The 24579-nt window shown below is 41.4% G+C and overlaps 2 protein-coding genes across 2 annotated transcripts in view; both read left to right on the top strand.

Annotated features, from left to right (window-relative positions):
- LOC124044030 (pre-mRNA-splicing factor CWC22 homolog) overlaps positions 1–9028 on the top strand; it is a 50478-nt gene extending 41450 nt beyond the window's left edge. The window contains exons 18-21 of the mRNA XM_046363342.1: positions 5020–5147; positions 5335–5436; positions 6030–6205; positions 7812–9028. Of these exons, the coding sequence (XP_046219298.1) occupies positions 5020–5147; positions 5335–5436; positions 6030–6205; positions 7812–8545 (1140 nt within the window). The 3' untranslated portion in view covers positions 8546–9028. The remainder of the gene's footprint in view (positions 1–5019; positions 5148–5334; positions 5437–6029; positions 6206–7811) is intronic.
- Positions 9029–20150: 11122 nt separating this feature from the next.
- Positions 20151–24579, top strand: part of LOC124044029 (zinc finger protein 385B-like) — a 199738-nt gene continuing 195309 nt past the window's right edge. Inside the window, 1 exon segment of the mRNA XM_046363340.1 lies at positions 20151–20330. Within this exon segment, the coding sequence (XP_046219296.1) occupies positions 20282–20330 (49 nt within the window). The 5' untranslated portion in view covers positions 20151–20281.

Below are 24579 nucleotides of genomic sequence, written 5' to 3'. Positions count from 1 at the left end.
TTTGCACACTCTTGGCATTTTCTCAATCAGCTTCGAGGTAATCACCTGGACTGCATTACAATTAACAGGTGTGATTGTTAAATTCCACATTAACTTTTATGTGCTTCTTAAATTCAGAATTAGAGAGAGCATACAACCTCTTGATACTAGCCATCCCGGATCCGGGATCGTGAATACAGCCTCAAGCTCATTACCATAACGCAACGTTAACTATTCATGAAAATCGCAAATGAAATGAAATTAATATGCTAGCTCTCAAGCGTAGCCTTTTGTTAACAACACTGTCATCTCAGATTTTCAAAAATATGCTTCTCAAGCATAGCAAACTAGCATTTGTGTAACAGTACTGATAGCTAGCGTAGCATTTAGCGTTAGCATCAGCAGGAAACATTATCGCAAAAACATTCAAATAAATCATTTACCTTTGAAGAACTTCGGATGTTTTTAATGAGGAGACTCTCAGTTAGATAGCAAATGTTAATTTTTTCCTGAAAGATTTTTTGTGCAGGAGAAATCGGTCCGTTTGGTGCGTCACGTTTGGCTACCAAAAAAAGAAAATTCAGTTATCCAAACGCCAAACTTTTTTCCAAATTAACTCCATAATATCGACTGAAACATGGCAAACGTTGTTTAGAACCAATCCTCAAGGTGTTTTTCACATATCTCTTCGATGATATATGGTTCGTGGAAGTGTCCTTTCCCCTCTGAATCGCATGGCAAAATGCATGCAGCTGAAGATTACGCAACAATTTAGACAAAGGACACCGGGCGGACCCCTGGCAAATGTAGTCTCTTATGGCCAATCTTCCAATGAAATGCCTACAAATACGTCACAATGCTGCAGACATCTTGGAAGAACGGCAGAGAGCTTAGGTTCATCCATCAGACATTCACAGCCATATAAGGAGACGATGGGAAACAGAGCCTCAAAAATTCTGCTCATTTCTTGTTTGAGGTTTCATCTTGGTTTCGCCTGTAGCATGAGTTCTGTGGCACTCACAGATAATATCTTTGCAGTTTTGAAAACTGCAGTGTTTTCTTTCCAAAGCTGCCAATTATATGCATAGTCGAGCATCTTTGCGTGACAAAATATTGCGCTTAAAACGGGCACGTTATTTTATCCAATAATGACATAGCGCCCCCATAGGTTGAAGAGGTTAAATTCACACAGGACACCGGATAAGACTGGAGATGTACTCCAGATATAACAGACTGACCCGAGCCCCCCGACACATAAACTACTGCAGCATAAATACTGGAGGCTGAGACGGGAGGTGTCAGGAGACACTGGCCCCATACGATGATACCCCCGGACAGGGCCAAACAGGCAATAAATAACCCCACCGACTATGCCAAAGCACAGCGCCCACACCACTAGAGGGATATCTTCAACCACCAACTTACCATCCTGAGACAAGGCCGAGTATAGCCCACAAAGATCCCCGTCACGGCACAACCCAAGGGGGGGGCGCCAACCCAGACAGGAAGATCACGTCAGTGACTCAACCCACTTAAGTAACGCACCCCTCCTAGGGACGGCATGGAAGAGCACCAGTAAGCCAGTGACTCAGACCCTGTAATAGGGTTAGAGGCAGAGAATCCCAGTGGAGAGAGGGGAACCGGACAGGCAGAGACAGCAAGGGCGGTTCGTTGCTCCAGAGCCTTTCCGTTCACCTTCACAATCCTGGGCCAGACTACACTCAATCATATGACCTACTGAAGAGATGAGTCTTCAGTAAAGACTTAAAGGTTGAGACCGAGTCTACGTCTCTCACATGGGTAGGCAGACCATTCCATAAAAATGTAGCTCTATAGGAGAAAGCCCTGCCTCCAGCTGTTTGCTTAGAAATTCTAGGTTACAATTAGGAGGCCCACGTCTGGTGACCGTAGCGTACTTCTAGGTATGTTTGGCAGCACAAAATCGGAAAGATGGGTAGGAGCAAGCCCATGTAATTCTTTGCAGGTTAGCAGTGTAACCTTGAAATCAACCCTTGCCTTAACAGGTAGCCAGTGTAGGGAGGCTAGCACTGGAGTAATATGATCACATTTATTTGGTTCTAGTCAGGATTCTAGTAGCCGTATTTAGCACTGAAGTGTTAGTGCTTTATCCGGGTAGCCGGAAAGTAGAGCATTGCAGTAGTCTAACCTAGAAGTAACAAAAGCATGGATTAATTTTTGGACCAAGTTTCTGATTTTTGCAATTTTACCTAGATGGAAAAAAGCTGTCCTTGAAACAGTCTTGATATGTTCGTTAAAATAGAGATCGGGGTCCAGAGTAACGCAGAGGTCCTTCACAGTTTTATTTGAGACGACTGTACAACCATCAAGATTTATTGTCAGAATCAACAGAAGATCTCTTTGTTTCTTGGGACTTGGGACCTAGAACAAGTATCTCTGTTTTGTCCGAGTTTAAAAGTGGAAGGTTTGCAGCCTTCCACTTCCTTATGTCTGAAACACAGGCTTCGAGCGAGGGCAATTTTGGGGCGTCACCATGTTTCATTGAAATGTACAGCTGCGGTCCAACTCATCCCAAACCATCTCTTAATGTGTTTGAGGCAATCAGTTGTGTTGTAACAAGGTGTGGGTGGTGTTCAGAAGATATCCCTATTTGGTAAAATGTTATAGCAAGAACAGCTCAAATAAGCAAAGAGAAACGACAGTCCATTAAGACATGGTCAGTCGCAAAAACAATCAAGTGCTATGATGAAACTGGCTCTCATGAGGACCACCACAGGAAAGGAAGACCCAGAGTTAACTCTGCTGCAGAGGATAAGTTCGTTAGAGTTTCCAGCCTCAGAAATTGCAGCTCAAATAAATGCTTCAGAGTTCACATACCAGACACATCTCAACATCAACTGTTCAGATGAGACTGCGTGTATCAGGCCTTCGTGGTCGAATTGCTGCAAAAAACTATTCCTAAAGGACACCAATGAGAATAGGAGACAAATTTTATATTTTTGGTTCCAGCCACTGTGTCTTTGTGAGACGCAGAGTAAGTGAATAGATTATCTCTGCATGTGTGGTTCCCACCGTAAAGCATGGAGGAGGAGGGGTGATGGTGTGGGGGTACTTTGCTGGTGACACTCAGTGACTTATTTAAGGCACACTGAACCAGCATGGATACTACAGCCTTCTACAGCGATACGTCATCTCATCTGGTTTGAGCTTAGTGGGACTATCAATTGTTTTTCAACAGGACAATGACCCAAAGCACACCTCCAGGCTGTGTAAGGGCTATTTGACCAAGAAAGAGAGTGATTGAGTGCTTCATCAGATGGCCTCCACAATCACCTGACCTCAACCCAATTGAGATGGTTTGGGGTGAGTTGGACCGCAGAGTGAAGGGAAAGCAGCAAATGTGGGAACACCAAGACTGTTCGAAAAGCATTCCTCATGAAGCTGGTTGAGAGAATTCCAAGAGTGTGCAAAGGGTGGCTACTAATTTTAAAATATTTTTGGATTTGTTTAACACTTTTTGAGGGGTTACAACATGATTCTATTATGTTTTATTTCCTAATTTTGATGTCTTCACTATTATTCTACATTGTAGAAAATAGTCAAAATAAAGAAGAACCCTTGAATGGGTAGGTGTCAACTTTTGACTGGTACTGTATATATATATTTTTTTATGGCACAAGACACCGCACAATGCAAGTCTCTATCCAATGCGCTCTCCTGCCAATTTGTGCACATTCATTGTTTCGTAACTTAATTGTGTGAATTGTTTTCCTTGATTTAGTGTCTATTCTCCACTATATATATCACCACTAGTAGCCTACATTTACTGTTAATTCCTGTAATTTCTCATCTACAATGTTTGTTTGGTTATGGTAATTTCTGTTAATGCATTTAGTATATTATTCGTCTTTTACCGTTCTCATGGCCAGTAGACACGTTGCTTGCAGAGCGCACAACCTATGCTACACCTGTGAGAAAGCGCTACTGTCAATGATGAGTAAGGACAGGCACCTGATTGCGCATAGAAGTTGGCTACCTGGCTTGCATGTAAATGTAGGCATATAAATGTGCTCATTTGGGGATCTGATACTATTTCTAATTGTCCTAACGCACTACCACTAATGAGCTGTGGAGTCTGTTTTTTAAACATCCATTGAGAATGACACTCAATGTATTTGGAAGGTCTTTCCAGCTCTCTGCCTTTCGATAATCACTCAGCGTGAAAGGGGAAAATGTCATGCTCTGATCCAGTGGAAACTTATTTTTTTTTAAATAGGTCTACCTGATGACCTCTTATCCCTTATGGAAAATAGCCTAAAGCAGTGTCTGTCCCGAGCTCACTGGCACGGCTGGACCAAAGTTGATAGTTTATACAATGTTTCAAGTTCGTTGCAGACAGGCCATGTGTAGCCAGTGTGATTTTATGTTTTTTTATCAGAATATTTTGTTCTACCTGCAGGCTGCAATAAAAAAAGGGCTTTATGTAGGATATTTTTTACATAGTTGGCAATAGATGCAACATTTTAGGTGTATCATTTTCATTCAGATTTGAATACATTTTAATTAACCACATGACAATGATTTTGAGATACGATGGCGTTATTAATAAATGTAATTGTTTGAAGAAAATGTGCATGTGAAAACCATAACTGGCACGTTGATTGGTAGAAATGTTCAGATAAATTGGCATGCCACATGACAAAGGTTGCCGACTCCTCGTGTAGCCTGTTACCGGCAACTTCAGGAGAGTAATGGCAGAATCTGCGAAAGCTAGCAGGAGCGGGAGGAGGATGGTCGGGTTAAGGGTTATCTTGATCTCTGACTCCCTCTTGAGTCATTTCTGTCTTATTTCATCAAACAGAATCAGACAAGCATATAGTTGATTTTATTAAAATACATAGGGTATGTCTATATGGAATAATACATGTTTAAACATTTCAACCAATCGATAGGTCGAAATAACCTTGCGACTTTCGGTCAGCCAAGATTTTTTGGGGTTGGTGATTTGATTTCCTTTAAACAGCTACTAATCTAGTTACACCGTCTTTTTTTCTCTCTCAGGTGCTGGAATGTATTAAAGTCAGTGAGGACACCACCACCTCATCCAGTCGTATCTTCGTCAAGATCTTGTTTCAGGAGCTCTGTGCCTATATGGGACTTCCCAGGCTCAATGAACGACTCAAGGATATGTAAGTCAATCTAGTCTTTTCCTCATCCACTGTAAACTCATATTACCTGAGGATGTTGATATTTGTAGTCTGGCTCCTGTTTTTCTTTATTGCCCATGAAAGGAAAAATAAAGTTGATATAATTTTTTTTTAACTGAATGGCAAATTACTGTTTTTTTCTGCTTCTGGTCTTTTCTGTATCTTCCAGGACTCTGCAGCCTTTCTTTGAGGGTCTTTTTCCTCGTGACAACCCCAGGAACACCAGATTCGCCATTAATTTCTTCACCTCCATCGGCCTGGGTGGACTTACGTAAGTGCCTCCATCCTAATAATATGATAGTACGTGCCACCTAGCAGATGTTTTCATCCCAAGCGACGGCTCAATGTATGCGTAGATTTGATGTATGTTTGTGATCTACAGGAGGATGCTGAGGGGAGGAAGGCTCGTAATAATGGCCAGAACAGAGTGAATAGAATCGCATAAAACTAATGGAAACCATGTGTTAATGTATTTGATACCATTCGACTCATTCCGCTCCGGCCATTACTAGGGCACTATAAAATCTGATACGGAGAACGCAGACTGACTCTCTTAATCCACACAACAAAAACGGAATTCAACAATATCCCAAAATGTATTGAACTTATAGGTCATCAACGAAATGTATTTAAAAATAAAACTGATTTTATAGGGCAGTCCTCCCCAATTAAGGTGCCACCAACCTTCTGTGTTGTGATCCCTGTGTGATTTGAACCCACAACCTTGGCCTCTATAACAGGCTGGTGTATTGCGTAACCAGCCTCCTGTGATCTCTTGCCATTGTCATAATTTCCACTCGCTCCTTCTCTCTCCTCTTTCATTCGCTCTCTCTCCTGCTCTCTCTCTCCTCTTCATTACCACAGGGATGAGCTCCGTGAGCATCTAAAGAACGCCCCCAAGATCATCATGACCCAGAACCAGGAAGTGGAGTCGTCTGACACCGACTCGTCCTCTGACTCGTCCTCCTCAGACAGTGACAGCAGCAACAGTGACAGCTCTGACTCTTCCAGTGACTCCTCCTCATCCAGCAGCAGCTCAGGTACAGTCATTTTACCACTCTTACAGTAGCCTGGTCCCAGAGCTGTTTCTTATACTGTATTGACTTTGGTCATTGTCAGCACAAACAGCAGTTTAAACAGATCTGGGACCAGGCTACCCTAACTAGGCTTTTTATTGAAACACTTAGGTAGTTGCAATCAATTTACAACCAGCCCTCTTCTAACAGCAATATCTGAATTATTTCTGAGGAATTCAAAGTGCTTGTCCTTTAATTCATCCTTCAATAGTTTAGTATTTATTAACTGTCTGCCCTCCACATTCACCTCTACCTAATTATAATGCCTGTGTTGTGGTGTCGGGGAGGTCCTGTCCCTGATGTGAGGGTGGCACAGCCTGTTGCCTGTGTGCGTGTGCGCGTGCCTGGGTTATGGGTCATTGCTTACCTCACCTTGAAGAATGTCACTGTGTTGTACTCAGCCCTCTCACTCGGCATGCTAATTATTTTAATTGACCAGCTCTATTGAAATGAAACTTGGATGTTTGAAGGACTTCACTGTTTCCCTGGAAAATGCTTCTCCCCAAATTCCATTTTGCAAAGGTTTTTATCCAAAGACCTGTTTAGGCAACCTCTTGTTTGATTGTGGGACATTAAGATGGCTTTTCGTGTCAGTCCCTTGCTGATGACATGCAACCACAGCCAACCGAGGACCTGTCTGTATTCACTTATTCAATTAAAGAAAAATGTCTGTCAGAGCAGAACTTGAAATGTCCTATTTGAGAAGAGAGCAGAAATTGTCCCGGAGAAAGATGTTCTCTACACAATCACTGCTTTCACATCAAATCAATAGTTCTGAAATGACCTTGCACTAAAATGTCCAATAGCACTGAAATGTCTGTCCAACAGCACAAAACATTTCCTTGATAGCACTGAAATGTCCTCTGAGCTTCTGTTGGTTCTCAATTGTCCTGAACATGATATCAAGCCTGTTTGAGATACTAGAGGTGTTTCCTGCTGTGATGTTGATGTGGCTATTTACCATTCATCCTGTGTTTGTATGCTAATATCTATGAAAAACATGCATGTAAAGACAGTCAGTCAGTCCCTGCAATGGCCACACACACACACACACACACACACACACACAAATACACCCTCCCTGCAGTCAGTGCTCTGGCAGTCTGGTGACTGTTTGACTGGTGTGGTGTTGGGTGTCCCTGGCCTGCTCTCTGTAGGGTAGAGTGACTTGTTAACATGGCAGAGTAGGGCATTCCAGGCACCTGCTAAAAGCAGTCTGTCATCGCCACACATTATCTGCACACACAGGTTGTGTCTGAAATCGCACCATATTTCCTATTTGGTGCACTGTTTTTGAACATGGTCTAGAAGTGCACTATATATGGAATATGGTGCCATTTGGTGGACAACCTGTGTGTGCAGATGTTGGGCGATGACAGACTGTCATTGGATGATTTTTCTTGTCTTTCTATTTTATTTTACAGCATATATAATGTCTCGCTCTATGGGATTGCAATGTGGTGTGCTGCATGTTTCTGGATTTATTTAGGTTCTTTGCTTATGTTTAACAGATTTTGGTTCAAAATCTGGAATTATCTCGTGCTTCTAAGACGTACTTACTGTTTTACAGATTCTGACTCGAGGCGTAAGAAGAGCAAGGGCCAGAGAAAAAATAAGAAGAGTGACAAAGATGAGAAGAAAGACAAGATGACCAAGTCTAAGGCTTTTTCCAAAAATACCTCCTCAAATCAGAAGTCACCTCTGGAGGAACGGCCCAATAAGAGTCAGAGAAATGACAACCGTCGCTGCAATGACAGCAGTAGCGATGAGGAGGCAGCGAAGCGCGGTGGTAGTAGACCAGAGCCTGAGGACCACCACAAATTCTCTCGCCACAGGGGTCGAGAAGAAGACGCGCCGCAACCCACGTATGAGAGACCCCACCGCGACCGTGGGGGGCACCAAGATGAGGAGCAGCCTCGTGGCAGGCCTGACAGAGGCAGAGACTACGAGGACAGTGACAGACATCCAGAGTCCCGCAGGCACAACAGGGACGATGGGGGGAAATATGATGGGAAACGCCAAGCCCACCAGGTTGACCAGGCTGACCATGACAGAGTCAGACACCGCAGCCCTGAGAAAGAGAAGGAACCAGCCAGGTACAGAAACAGAGAGAGGTCAAAGTCACGGGAGAAGAGCAGCCGCAAGGAGAAAAACATGGATTCTTCCAGGAACTCGTACAGGAACGGGGTGGAGCAGCAAGCAGAGCGGGCGGACAAAGAGAACCGCCATCACTCTGACAGATACAGAGAACCCAGGAGAAATGAGGAATGGAGCAGGGATAGCTCCCCACGTAGACGGAGATAGCTGGACGGACGTTAGTCAAAAAGGTAATATAGTAGGCTTACATTCCAATGTCCATACTCGCATACTACAAGTACATGTCCAGAACTTCATTCTAAGTAGTGTGCTAGTGCGAACGTTGAAACAGAGCCTACGCTGTAGTCATGCTGTTCATAAGCCAGTTTTAAATTGGACTCTTCCATCTCATCCTCTGCCATAGTTCTGTGCCTCTCAATGTATACATTTTATGCATAAAATGTATGTTTTATATCGCCCAATGAAATGTCTGTCTTAGAAATGGTTCAGTGGTTGTATTGGAACAATAACAGTACAAAGCTCTGCTTGCAGAAGTAGTGTATATATGAAGGTTTCTTTCTGTGAGTTCTATCAATGTAAGACTGGTAATGTCAAGAAAATGTGTGAAGTTTGCATTTGATGCAACCTATTTTGAGGGAGGGGAGGGGGGGGGGTAAAAAAGAATGAGACAACATATTAAAAACCTTTCAACAGTTCAATTGTACTTGATTTATTACTAAAAATTCTACAGTATACTGAACTTGTTTGCACTATATTGAAACAGGTTAGAGGGGAAATACACCAGAGCAATGCATGGTAGTGTCCTTATAATTTAGCATATGCTTTGATCCAAAGCAACTTAGTCATGCGTGCATACATTTTACTGATGGCTGGCCCCAGCTGGAATCCAATCCATGACCCTTGGTGTTTCAAGCTCCATGCTCTACCGACTGAGCCACACATTGTCCACTTAAAAACATTGGGTGCCGTCTAAACTGAACACCTGTGATTAAAGAACATCAGCCAGTTCATAAAATGTTTGAATCGCTGCCATTTTTTGACACCAAGCAGGTGATCGTTAACACCGATCATTTCAAGGATCCGATCTGGTCAAATCTGACATTATTCATTTTGAACATACTTGCAAGAATGAATTCAAGACCCTGTCATTATCACCCACAGTATACAATATGCATGAATACATACCTCTTACATAATTTACATACGTCTTCACACTGATCTCCAGATAGAGCCTACATTATTTGACCTTCAGCATTCTCCCTAAGGGTGTACTGTATGTATCAAAATACCACAGGGTACCACGAAAACTGGGTCATCTTTAATTTGTGTTTTGGCTAGTAGAATGGAAGATTTCCTCCGTTGGGATAGAATACGGAATTCTGGGAAATCACTGGAATGAACTGGTGTCTGTCAGTAGAATCCTGCCTAGTGGATAGGAGGCAGATTCAAGCTTTGCTTTAAGATGTAACTGAAAAGTAGAAGCACAATAGAAATGATAAAATCAGCATAGACTACATATTCTGTTAAAAAGGACTAGCACTGTTAATATTTTAATTTGGTTGGTTCTGTGCTAGGAAGGAAGACCATGATGCCAGTGTTTTCGTTTTGTTATGCTGTTAAATTCTTTAACTACCAGTGTTCCTCAATTACATTTTTCCTTTTCAAATATTAGATTCCAAGCGAAGAATAGGGTTCATTTCAACCGTCTTACAATTAATACAAACGGTTAAGAATTCATGGAGAACAATAGACAAGTTTCCCATACTGCAGATTATAGTGCCTGGTTGAGTCTCAGTGGGTTGTCTTGAAGGAATCTGTGACTCTCAGTTAATCTTTCCTTGAAATCTTGCATCGACCATCCTCCTCAGAATGCATTGCATAAGAAGGTCTGATAGAAGGGACCTTAGAACTCCAATAAGGTTGAAAAAGAAGCAAGGAGATAAGTTGTGAGGAATGATAGAAAACTAATTGAGAGAACCATGCTTTTCCGTTATCAGTTGCACTGGTTTAAGACTGCTCAACTCCCAAGACACAGAACAGTCTCTGGGGGGAATTCTGACCCGAGTTAAGCGCCAGTAAATGGAAGGTAATTCCCGTTTGGAATGGTGTATCTACAGATACACTGTATTCTGGTTTTGACTTCATTTCTTCATAATTCCACCACCTTTACGCTTGATGAAACGAATAAGGTTGAGGCAACATCTGTTCCAAGTGGAACAACATTTACCTAATTTATTTTTTATAGATTTTTTATTTTCCAATAATTTTGTTCTGAACTGAACCATTATTTTTTGTTCCGTTCCATTGTTCTGGCCAGCAAAATAAAAATTCTGAACGGGTTCCAACACCCAAAAAGTATTGGTTAATATTATTTTTTTCTGTTCCTCTGTTCTGTTCCTCTGAAATCGAATGTTTTTACATTTAGCTCAACATTAAATTACTTCACCAATCAGTGCGGATAGAGCAGCATGCTATGGAGAGGGTAAACTATTTAATCTGTAGAGGAAAGTCTTTAAAAGCAAATTGTATATTGCATTAACAGCATGGTTTAATCATAATGAAAGACTATCACACACACTGTGCTGCCAGTAGAGGTACATGGGTAAAATCACTGGGGAAGCCAATCACGCTTGTAAGGTGGGTATGGTAACCTATGCTTCAGAGGGGAGGGGCAGATAAGCCTACACATTATGGTTGAATATTTTCCTGGTATTTTACTAAATGTTCCATCCCAAAAATAAATAACTTTATAGCTATTTTCTGCCAAAACCAGAAAATAATGTAATTCAAAAGCATATTAATAAGCATATAAATAGGCCTATGTCGGAATTTGATTGGAAATTTGATGATGATAACGGAGCCTGATGAGCTAGCTATACATGAAATACATTTTATAAGCCCTCCATTAAATACATTTTATCAACACAAGCCCCAAAAAGCTTGTGTGCTGTTATCCAATACATTCGTGCATTTGAGTATTCAGACCCCTTGATTCTATCCAGAACTTTGTTATGTTGCAGTCTAATTCTAAAAATTTTGCAAATTTGTTTAAAATCTAAAATATCACATTTACATACAGTTGAAGTCAGAAGTTACATACAGTGGGGCAAAAAAAGTATTTAGTCAGCCACCAATTGTACAAGTTATCCCACTTAAAAAGATGAGTGGTCTGTAATTTTCATCATAGGTACACTTCAACTATGACAGATAAAATGACAAAAAAAATCCAGAAAATCACATTGTAGGATTTTTTATGAATTTATTTGCAAATTATGGTGGAAAATAAGTATTTGGTGACCTACAAACAAGCAAGATTTCTGGCTCTCACAGACCTGTAGCTTCTTCTTTAAGAGGCTCCTCTGTCCTCCACTCGTTACCTGTATTAATGGCACCTGTTTGAACTTATTATCAGTATAAAAGACACCTGTCCACAACCTCAAACAGTCACACTCCAAACTCCACTATGGCCAAGACCAAAGAGCTGTCAAAGGACACCAGAAACAAAATTGTTGACCTTCACCAGGCTGGGAAGACTGAATCTGCAATAGGTAAGCAGCTTGGTTTGAAGAAATCAACTGTGGGAGCAATTATTAGGAAATGGAAAACATACAAGACCACTGATAATCTCCCACGATCTGGGGCTCCACGCAAGATCTCACCCCGTGGGGTCAAAATGATCACAAGAACGGTGAGCAAAAACCCCAGAACCACACGGAGGGACCTAGTGAATGACCTGCAGAGAGCTGGGACCAAAATAACAAAGCCTACCATCAGCAAGGGCATTGAGGATGAAACGTGGCTGGGTCTTTCAGCATGACAATGATCCCAAACACACCGCCAGGGCAACGAAGGAGTGGCTTCGTAAGAAGCATTTCAAGGTCCTGGAGTGGCCTAGCCAGTCTCCAGATCTCAACCCCATAGAAAATCTTTGAAGGGAGTTGAAAGTCTGTGTTGCCCAGCACCAGCCCCAAAACATCACTGCTCTAGAGGAGATCTGCATGGAGGAATGGGCCAAAATACCAGCAACAGTGTGTGAAAACCTTGTGAAGACTTACAGAAAATGTTTGACCTCTGTCATGGCCAACAAAGGGTATATAACAAAGTATTGAGATAAACTTTTGTTATTGACCAAATACTTATTTTCCACCATAATTTGCAAATAAATTCATTAAAAATCCTACAATGTGATTTTCTGGATTTTTTTTGTCTCATAGTTGAAGTGTACCTATGATGAAAGTTACAGGCCTCTCTCATATTTTTAAGTGGGAGAACTTGCACAATTGATGGCTGACTAAATGCTTTTTGTCCCACTGTACACTTAGGTTGGAGTCATTAATTTAGGGCTGCAATCCCGTTAATGGGATCGATATGACAACAGCCAGTGAAAGTGCAGGGCGCCAAATTCAAAACAACAGTAGCTGATCGTGGACTACAGGAAAAGGAGGGCCGAACAGGCCCCCATTAACATTGATGGGACGGAAGTTAAGCTGGTCGAGAGTTTCAAGTTCCTTGGTGTCCACATCATCAACCAACTATCATGGTCCAAACACACCAAGACAGTTGTGAAGAGGGCACGACAACACCTTTTCCACCTGAGGAGACTGAAAAGATTTGTCCCCTGATCCTCTAAAAGTTCTACAGCTGCACCAACGAGAACATCCTGACCAATTGCATCACAACTGCTCGGCATCTGACCGTAAGGCGCAACAGAGGGTAGTGCGTTCTAAAACTTCCTGACATCCAGGACCTATATACTTGGCGGTGTCAGAGGAGGCCCATAAAATTTGATTCGATATAAATCATTTGTTATAATTGACCAGTTTCTCACAGTTGTTTATCCTGGGAAAAGGGAGTGGTTTTGGTTGGTAAATCTCGGTAACCGGGTTCCTGCTATTCAACCCTACTACACACACCTACACCCACTGGAAAAGATTTCCAGCTGGCAGGCAGACTGCAATACGTTTCTGAGTGACAGAGTGAGGGCTTTGCATAGGCAATTTTTGTGGGACTGGAAATAAAATGCTTGGAATGTTCCAGAACAGTATAGATCACTTTCATTTCTGGTTCGTATTCTTTTCCTCAAATAATTTAGTTATTGTCTGGTTTTCTGTTCTGTTCCCTGAAACGGTTCCATCCCTTGAAAGAAATATCACTATTCTCCATGCACTCTCATTTACTAATTGATAAGAGGCTGAACTATTAATATGGGATTGTAAATATAAATTACAATTGTTTAAGATCTATTTTACCTTGTGATCGCTCGTGACAAATGTGAAACCAGTAATGTGGCAGCAAACTAAAGCATATCAACCAAGTTTATTAAATGCTGGCCTTATAACCTGCAGGGAGGAAATTTGGAGACCCAAGCTATAGGCTTCTGTAGCCATGTTCAAATGACAGTTGAGTGCCAAACCTACCGAGTTGATTTATGATTTCTACAATGTTTTATCAAATGTATTTGTCACATACACATGGTTAGCAGATGTTAATGCGAGTGTAGCGAAATGCTTGTGCTTCTAGTTCCGACCATGCAGTAATATCTGACAAGTAACATAACCTAACAATTTCACAACAACTACCTTACACAAGTGTAAAGGAATGAATACGAATATGTACATACAAATATATAAATGAGTGATGGCCAAACGGCATAGGTGTCACGCCTTGGTCATTGTATCTTGTGTTTTGTTAATTGTTTGGGTAGGCCAGGGTGTGACATGGGTTTATATGTTGTATTTCGTATTTGGGTTTGTATTAATTGGGAGTGTGTATTATTAGGGGTGTGTCTAGTTAGGCTTGGCTGCCTGAGGCGATTCCTAATTGGAGTCAGCTGATTCTCGTTGTCTCGGATTGGGAACCGTATTTAGGAAGCCTGAGTGCGCGTTGTAATTCGTGGGTGATTGTACCTGTCTTAGTGTTAGTCACCAGATAGGCTGTATTAGTTTCACTCGTTTGTTGTTTTTGTATTTTCAGTTATTTCATGTACCGCATATATCTTCATTAAAAGTCATGAGTAACCTACACGCTGCATTTCGGTCTGACTCTCTTCAAACAGCAGACGAAATTCATTACAATAGGCAAGATGCAGTTGATGGTATAGAGTACAGTATATACATATGAGATGAGTAATGTAGGGTATGAAAACATATAAAGCGGCATTGTTTAAAGTGGCTAGTGATATATTACATCAAAATGGCCAGGGGTGATGGTTGGATTTTTAATAATATGCCTGGACTTCTCTTTGTGTTCTTTACAATTTGTATTGTGTTAAATATTAGTACTATCGGTAGCCACCATCAATTATACCCACATACATTTATAACTGTCACTTTAGTGTTAGTTTCCTTAAATTTGAATCATTGTGTAATGCAGACCATAGGTAGCAGTTTAAATCTGGAGCCTGGCACACAGTTGTCGATGACTGGACCATTATCATCACAGTTCTGTGATTAGTCAGGTTTATTAGGTTAGATTTATAGGTCTACTTTTAACCACTATTGAACACTTTCTCACCTTCCAATATTTAATGGATTGAGCAATTGAATATGGCAACTTTCAGGATGAATCAAACCACTGTATTTTTGATTCACCGATATTTTTGGTGTAAAGCCTATCCGAACCTGTCTTTTTATTATTCATAAATACTTTCCTAACCCTAAATAATATACAAGATCAGAATATTTTTAAATCTACCAATTGGTGCTGAAAAGGAGACACTAACAGCTTACATACGGTAGGCAATACAGGTCACAGTTATGAAAACTTAGGACACTAAGGAGGCCTTTCTACTGACTGAAAAACATCAAAAGAAAGATGCCCAGGCTCTCTGCTCATCTGCGTGAACGTGCCTTAGGCATGCTGCAAGGAGGCATGAGGACTGCAGATGTGGCAATGTCTGTACTGTGAGACACCTAAGACCGCGCAACAGGGAGACACGACAGACAGCTGATCATCCTCGCAGTGGCAGACCACTTGTAACAACACCTGCACAGGATCGGTACATACGAACATCACACCTGCGGGACAGGTACAGGATGGCAACAACAACTGCCTGAGTTACACCAGGAACGCACAATCCCTCCATCAGTGCTCAGACTGTCCGCAATAGCCTGAGGGAGGCTGGACTGAGGGCTTGTAGGCCTGTTGTAAGGCAGGCCCTCACCAGACATCACCGGCAACAACGTTGCCTATGGGCACAAACCCACAGTCGCTGGAACAGACAGGACTGGCAAAAAGTGCTCTTCACTGAAGAGTTTTGTCTCACCAGGGGTGATGGTCAGATTCGCATTTATCGTTGAAGGAATGATCGTTACACCGAGGCCTGTACTCTGGAGAGGGATCGATTTGGAGGTGGAGAGTCCGTCATGGTCTAGACCGGTGTGTCACAGCATCATCGGACTGAGTTTGTCATTTCAGGCAATCTCAACGCTGTGCGTTACAGGGAAGACATCCTCCTACCTCATGTGGTAACCTTCCTGCAGGCTCATCCTGACATGACTCTCAAGCATAACAATACCATGAGCCATACTGCTCGTTCTGTGTGTGATTTCCTGCAAGACAGGAATGTCAGTGTTCTGCCATGGCCAGCGAAGAGCCCGGATCTTAATCCCATTGAGCACATCTGAGACCTGTTGGATCGGAGGGTGAAGGCTAGGTCCGTTCCCCACAGAAATGTCTGGGAACTTGCAGGTGCCTTGGTGGAAGAGTGGGGTACTTAATGCAGCTGGTGGCCACACCAGATACTGACTGTTACCTTTGATTTTCACCCCCCTTTGTTCAGGGACACATTATTCCCTTTGTCATGTCTATGGAACTTGTTCAGTTTATGTCTCAGTTGTTGAATCTTGTTATGTTCATAAAAATATTTACACATGTTAAGTTTGCTGAAAATTAACACAGTTGACAGTGAGAGGGCGTTTCTTTTTTTTGCTGAGTTTATTCATACATGGATTTATTTAATTGATCCCTATTATTCTGAAACATTATCTCCGTAATTTATAGTGAGTCCGTCGAGAAAACTCAATTAAGGGTTCACTAAATTTAACTGGATGGCTTTAGATAATGTGCTGAAAACCCTACTGAATGAACACTCCAAGAAAAAATCTGTTGGCCAGCAAGTGGAAATGTGTACATTTCCTAAGTCTGAGTCGGGCCCTAAGTCTGTAGAAGTGAATGGAAGTAAAGTGAAGGGGCACCAGTATCTGAAAGGAATGTAGCACCTCTGTGAATGGAGGTAATTTTAGATGCAGGAGTTTTAGATGCAGCCTACAGATTTTCACACTTTTTCTCATTTGTCTCTTGGATGTGCTGGAGATAAGATTGTAGATCGACTAACTTTGCAACAATCAGGTATCTGTTTGATATTTTAGGCACAAGATGTGTACAATGTACTGTATATGGCATGGGTAACGTGCACTGTATGCATTGTGTAGATGTTTAATTGTGCCATGTACACTGCAGTGAAGGCTGCTGAGGGGAGAACGGCTCATAATAATGGCTGGAACGGAGCGAATGGAATGGCATCAAACCCATGGAAACAAGTGCTTGATGTATGTGATACCATCCCACCAATTCCGCTCCAGTCATTATTATGAGCCGTTCTCCCCTCAGCAGCCTACCACGAGCCCATCCTCCCCAATTAAGTTGCCACCAGCCTCCTGTGGTGCACTGTTTTTTCTATACAGCAGTACTGTGTGCCTAAGAAAATATTCCCCCTCACGGACATTAACATTAATCCTATTTAACCCTTCAGAATACGTAACATTATAAAAACAACAGATGTTAGTTAGTTTGAGAAGTATTTACAGTGTGCCCTAAAGGATATATATGATATCCAATATATCGTAGTTATGTGATATATAACCTTTATTGCCAGTCTCACAGATAGTAGATGTAAAGTGAATGAATGAAAGCAGCTGTAAATTGGTAATGGCTTTCTACTACCTATGAGCTTATTAAGAGGGGCATACATAAGACAGAGGCACAAAGATACACTACATGACCAAAGGTATGTGGACACCTGCTCGTCGAACATCTCATTTCAAAATCATGGGCATTAATAAGGAGTTGCTGCTATAACAACAATTTTTATGTGCTACGCGCTTCAGCACTTGGCGGTCCAGTTCTGTGAGTTTGTGTAGCCTACAACTTCGAGGCTGAGCCGTTGTTGCTCCTAGATTTTTCCACTTCACAATAACACCACTTACAGTTGACCGGGGCAGTTCTAGTAAGGCAGAAATTTGACGAACTGACTTGTTGCTGAAGAAGTGTCTCACTGAAGAATGCCTCTACAGTAGGCTAGGTAGAACTAGGGATGTGTGGATGGATGTAGCCTATTTTACTATTTTACTGGAGCAGTGTGCAATTTCATGTACATTTACTGGTGTCCCACTGAAGAATGTTTCTCTCTGTACCGTAGGTCGGGAAGGGATGCATTTGACGATGGATGCATGTAACTATAGTACCTGTCCGGAACAATTACTATGTGTGCAAGTTTAATTCTAGATTAGATTTTTTTTTAACCCAAAATATGCTGAATTGGTGATGTTCTATTAAAGAATGTAAATGTTACATTATAGATAGCCTACTACTAGAGATGCATTTGTGGATGTACAGTACCAGTCAAATGTTTGGACACACCTACTCATTCAAGGGTTTTTCTTTATTGTTTACTATTTTCTACATTGTAGAATAATAGTGAAGACATCAAAACTATGAAATAACACATATGGAACCATGTAGTAACCAAAAAAGTGTTAAACAAATGAAAATATATTTTAAATTTAAGATTCTTCCGAGTAGCCACCCTTTGCCTTGATAAAAGCTTTCCACACTCTTGGCATTCTCTCAACCAGCTTCATGAGGAATACTTTTCTAACTGTCTTGAAGGAGTTCCCACATATGCTGAGCAATTGTTGGCTGCTTTCCCTTCACTCTGCGGTCCAACTCATCCCAAACCATCTCAATTGGGTTGAGGTCGGGTGATCGTGGATGCTAGGTCATCTGATGAAGCACCTTTGTCTATTGGATGGTCAAATAGCCCTTACACAGTCTGGAGGTGTGTTTGGGGTCATTGTCCTGTTAAAAAACAATTGAGAGTCCCACTAAGCGCAAACCAGATGGGATGGCGTGTCGCTGCGGAATGCTGTGGTAGCCTTGCTGGTTAAGTGTGCCTTGAATTCTAAATAAATCACTGACAGTGTCACCAGCGAAGCACCCCCACATCATCACACCTCCTCCTCCATGCTTCACGGTGGGAACCACACATCATCTGTTCACCTTCTCTGCGTCTCACAAAAACACGGTGGTTGGAACCAAAAATCTCCAATTTGGACTCATCAGACCAAAGGACAGATTTCCACCAGTCTAATGTCCATTGCTCATGGTTCCTGGCCCAAGCAAGTCTCTTCTTCTTATCGGTGTCCTTTAGTAGTGGTTTCCTTGCAGCAATTTGACCATGAAGGCCTGATTCACGCTGATTCACATAGTCTCCTCTGAACAGTTGATGTTGAAATGAAATGTGTCTGTTACTTAAACTCGGTGAAGCATTTATTTGAGCTGCAATTTCTGAGGCTGGTAACTCTAATGAGCTTATCCTCTGCAGCAGAGGTAACTCTGGGACTTCCTTTCCTATGGCGGTCCTCATGAGAGCCAGCTCATCATATCACTTGACTGTTTTTGCGACTGCACTTGAAGAAACTTTCAAAATTCTCGAAATTTTCCCCATTAACTGACCTTCATGTCTTAAAGTATTGATTGACTGTTGTTTATCTTTGCTTATTTAAGCTGTTTTTGCCTTAAATATGAACTTGGAAAGAAATGCCATAAATAAACTTTTAACAAGGCACACTTGTTAATTGGAATGCATTCCAGGTGACTTCCCCATGAAGCTGGTTGAGAGAATGCCAAGAGTGTGTAAAGCTTTCATCCAGGCAAAGGGTGGCTACCTTGAAGAATCTCAAATGTAGAATATATTTAGATTTGTTTAACACTTTCTTGGTTACTACATGAGTCCATATGTGTTATATCATAGTTTTGATGTCTTAACTATTATTATACTATGTAGAAAATTGTATAAATAGAGACCAACCCTGGAATGAGTAGGTGTATCCAAACTTTTGACTGGTACTGTAAGTATTCTAACTATTTTACTAGAACACACTAAGTGTGTGCATTTTCAAGTGGCTTTACTCATGAATACATTTTTATCCAGAGAAGGAGAGGGTGTAGAACCACCTAACTAACTCGACCACAGGAAGTTTATGAGAGGAGAGGAAGACCTCAGTGTGTGGGTTGTGTTCTGAACCCTGCATTTTACTTCTAAAATAGTAGGTTTACAGGATGACCAACACTATAGCATACAATTAAGTCTCATCTCCCAATAGATTGTTAATGTTGATTTTATTATTTTGAATACTTAAATATAGTTTATAACTGTGCGCATTTACGCATGTTTATTATAGTAAACACCAACGATTAATGTCAAACTATTTAAAAAAAAAAATAAAGCTGAGAGAAATAAAACACTTTTTTCAGAGCAGGAAGACAGTGACTGTTCCACTGGATGTGTGACTGTTCCACTGGATGTCATAAGGTGAATGCACCAATTTGTAAGTCGCTCTGGATAAGAGCGTCTGCTAAATGACTTAAATGTAAATGTAAATGTAAATGTACTGGTAGCCTAATGTAGGCCATAGTCTACTGCGCGGGCTCAGGTAGGTCTGCTATTGCTGCCTCGGCCCTGGGATGAGCATGCGTGAAGGTTTTTTGGTCAAAGCAGAGCAAGTGCATGCAGCTCATCGCAGTCAAACATTCTGAGCGCGAGTCAGTGGAGAAGGCGTTTGGAACAACCGGCAAGAACAAAACGGAGACGGTTTTACTTTCCCGACATCCAAGGGTATCTACAGGTAATGCAATACACTGCAAGACGTGAGTTATTATCAAATGGATTTGAGCGGATTTCCTCATCATTTCACACCGAACCATTTGCAAGGTAAATAGATGGAGTCAACTGGATGTTCCCACTTTAACGAACTCCTTACATTTTTTCACTGAAATAATAGACATGGGGCATTATTCTTTCATTTTACGCGAAGTCTAGTCTGTTTTTGGAAGCATTTTTCTTAGTTGAAAGTTATTTGAAAGTTGAATTGCAATAAAAGTGTTATGTTGTGTCTTCAGAATTTGAAAAGGAGCTTGACTGCGCTGTGATGCGAGAATGTTATGTCAACTGAGCATCGTCGAGCGTAGTTTGTTCTCATATTTTGCGGACCAGTAATGCACATGTTATTCATTTGTCTTGGCTCTTGCACACATGCCACCTGTTAGGAAATAAATCCATAGCTTCGTGTCAAGTAATGTCATATAATGTCCATGGTGGCTAAACATGGCATGCATTTAATCCAAAAAAGAAAGAAAGAAAATAAAAGGACATCTCTCCATATAATTATTAGGTTTTAAGGATTTCTGAGTCCGATTCAGTGATCGTTTTCAGGCTGGTCAGTCCACCTTGATTGTAGGCAATGAGTAAGATTGAAGAAATTAATAAATAAATCCAGGGGAGAAGACTGAGAGTGGGCTAACGGTTTCGCTTTGTGGAGCCTAGTGATAATGCTGTCAATGGGCTACAAGCTTTGTTGTCATGAGATAATCCTTTACAAATCCATTATTCCGACGTAAAGTCTTGTCTTTTGTTGTCTGTTAGGTAAATGTGGTTTGTTTAAAATGAACAGCTGATCTGCTTACAGTGCCCATAATGCTGCTTGATAATTTTACAATAAGTGGATGATAATTCAGTTAAGAACAAATTCTTATTTACAATGACGGCCTATTGGGGAACATTGGGTTAAGTGCCTTTTTCAGGAGCAGAACAACAGATTTTTACCCTCAGCTCGGGGATTCGATCCAGCAACTTTTCGGTTACTGGCCCGACGATAGGCTACCTTGTTACTGGCCCGACGCTAGGCTACCTTGTTACTGGCCCAACACTAGGCTACCTTGTTACTGGCCCAACACTAGGCCACCTTGTTACTGGCCCAACACTAGGCTACCTTGTTACTGGCCCAACACTAGGCTACCTTGTTACTGGCCCAACACTAGGCTACCTTGTTACTGGCCCAACACTAGGCTACCTTGTTACTGGCCCAACACTAGGCTACCTTGTTACTGGCCCAACACTAGGCTACCTTGTTACTGGCCCAACACTAGGCTACCTTGTTACTGGCCCAACACTAGGCTACCTTGTTACTGGCCCAACACTAGGCCACCTTGTTACTGGCCCAACACTAGGCTACCTTGTTACTGGCCCAACACTAGGCTACCTTGTTACTGGCCCAACACTAGGCCACCTGCCGCCCGAATGACTGGATGTATCCACTTTTCTTTTCTGGATCTTGTCTGACATTGACAGCCTCTTCTTTATACACAATTTACTGCAGGGCAGAGTTAAGTGACAACCATTTTTTGCATGTTTCTGTCTATTAGTAGACTATACAGCTCTTAGAGCAGAATGCTTATCTTTAATGACATAAGTTTTATGAAGTATCAAAATAATGTCTTCTATTTAGATGTGCTTACTATATTTGGATATTTAGCCTTTATTTATTATTATTTTTATTTTTTATTTAACCTTTATTTAACTAGCCAAGTCAGTTAAGAACATATTCTTACTTACAATGATGGCCTACCAAAAGGCAAAAGGCCTCCTGCAGGGACGGGGCTGGGATTCAAAATAAAAATAAATGAAATAAAAATATAGGACAAAACACACATCATGACAAGAGAGACAACACAATACTACAAAAAGAGAGACCTAAGACAACAACACAGCATGGCAGCAACATATGACAACACAGTATAGTAGCAACACAACATGACAACAACATGGTAGCAACACAACATGGTAGCAGCACAAAACAGGGTAATAACATCATTGGCCACAGACAACAGCACAAAGGGCAGGAAGGTAGAGACAACAATACATCACGCAAAGCAGCCACAACTGTCAGTAGTAGTGTCCATGATTGAGTTGAATGAATGAAGAGATTGAGATAAAACTGTCCAGTTTGAGTGTTTGTTGCAGCTCGTTCCAGTCGCTAGCTGCAGCAAACTGAAAAGACGAGGGATCCAGGAATGTACAGGGACTCATGCCGAGACCAAGGTCTCTTTCACAGATGAGCACTGTATACACATCAATACACATCTAACACATCAATATACACTGAGTGTGCAAAACATTAAGAACCTTGACACAAACCAGTGTGCCTGGCACCTACCATACCCCGTTCAGAGGCACTTAAATCTTTTGTCTTGCCAATTCACTCTCTGAATGGCACACACACACAATCCATGTCTCAACTGTCTCAAGGCTTACAAATCCTTCTTTAACATGTCTCCTCCCCATCATCCACACTGATTGAAGGGGAAAAACAAGTGACATCAATAAGGGATCATACTGTTGTTTTCACCTGGATTCCCCTGGTCAGTCTGTCATGGAAAGAGTATGTATTCTTAATGTTTTGTACACTTAGTGTACACTATACATATCAATATGCTCATCAACATTCACATAAATTGCCCTAGAGGCACCAATTAATCCAACGTTAGTTTATCTTGAAAAGGGCAAAGCCAACAAATTAGCATCAACATCCTCTTCGATAACACTTGTTGCAGACGCTACACACTTTTAACCAACCTACAACAAAAGCTAGCTAGCTACTAGCTAGACCTTGGGACACCTACTGTTCACAATTGCAGTGACCTGTCTGCCTTTCCATTATTTTTCTTTACAAGTCAAAATGTGATTGGTTGAGACAACTGTTGCTCCAAACTTCTGCACTAATACAGTTGAGTGAGGTGATTCGATTATCTTCCACCAGGGTGAAAAGTAATTGGAATTAGTTTTGGAATTCGTTTCGGAACAGGTCTGCCTCTGGGTGTGAGCCAGGTGCCCTGTTCAAAGTCCACAGCTAAGTCGGCTCAAAACAAAAACATTAAGCATGTAGAGTAATGAATAGGAATCTGTGCAAAAAGTGATTGCTTTTGATAAAGATGCTTTATCTGCTTCCCAATGAAAACTGGTTTGACTGAGTGGGGCAGATTACAGTTCGATAAGAGAAGAGTGCCCCTCCCTTACCTCTTTTTCCCGTTCACGTCATGGTCCATAGACCGATGCACCATTTTTCAGGTTAATAGAACTCCCTCAATGGCAGCTGCCTTCTATCTCGCTTCTGAGGGCTTAGCCAATGGCTGACTTAGCTAGCCAGGTTTATCTACCCAGAGACTACCAAAGAAAAATCCTGATTGGATATTTTTTCTCATCACCCTTTCCTTTCCGACACAAGATTATATCAGAATATCATTGAAAATATTCACATAATTACAATACCATTGAAAAATTATTGAAAATATTAAATAGAAATTAAAACAACATTTTATATTTTAAAACTACAACAATCATTTTATAAATCCTTAGGGCTTCTCTGAAGGTGCAGGATGCCCTCACGGTTCCCCACTGGGTATAGTTAATTTAATAATAAGCTATTTTGATTGTGAAGAAATGGACTTGCTTTATTCAGTCAGAAATTATCATGCCAATATGATCCCCAGCCCCATTCCTCAATTCCAAATCAAGTCGTGGGGCTGTTGTTAGGCTGAAATGAACTCAGGGTTGATTAATCGCCATCTAATTCATAAGTAATACGCTATTATCACTGCAAACCTCGCTCTTGTGCAAACACTTAGGATAGGCCTATATGGTCCCTGTCCCTGTGACTGCTATTGTGTAGTGAGATGAGATAGCTTTTTAGGTGACTGGCAGACCTGGGTTAAAAATATATTTGAAATATTTAAAATACATTTTAGCATTTGCTTTAAGGGAATTATATAGGGAATAGGGTGCCATTTGGGGTGCAGCCTGTAATTAGTCCCATTCTGTCTGGTATGATTTATAGAGCCTCCAACTCAGTGTGAAGGTGATCTATGGGATGCTTAAGCACTGTATGTGTCCCAAATGTCACCCTATTCCCTTTATAGTGCACTAATTTTGACCAGAGCCCTATGGGCACTATATGGAGTGGGGTGCTATTTGGGACACAGACACTGTATCTCCTCGTCAGCCGTCCACCTGTCCTGTCCTGTAGCTATGGTTCTAATCGTTCTCAGTTTATTGGAAGATAATTGTCTGCCATGTGATGGGGAAACAATGACATTGACACTGTTGACAGTGATATGATGAGCCTTGT

The sequence above is a fragment of the Oncorhynchus gorbuscha genome, linkage group LG09, assembly GCF_021184085.1.
Source record: "Oncorhynchus gorbuscha isolate QuinsamMale2020 ecotype Even-year linkage group LG09, OgorEven_v1.0, whole genome shotgun sequence".
In the NCBI taxonomy this organism is placed as follows: Eukaryota; Metazoa; Chordata; class Actinopteri; order Salmoniformes; family Salmonidae; genus Oncorhynchus; species Oncorhynchus gorbuscha.
Note: the sequence above shows the minus strand (reverse complement) of the source record. Positions and strands in the feature narration are given on the sequence as shown.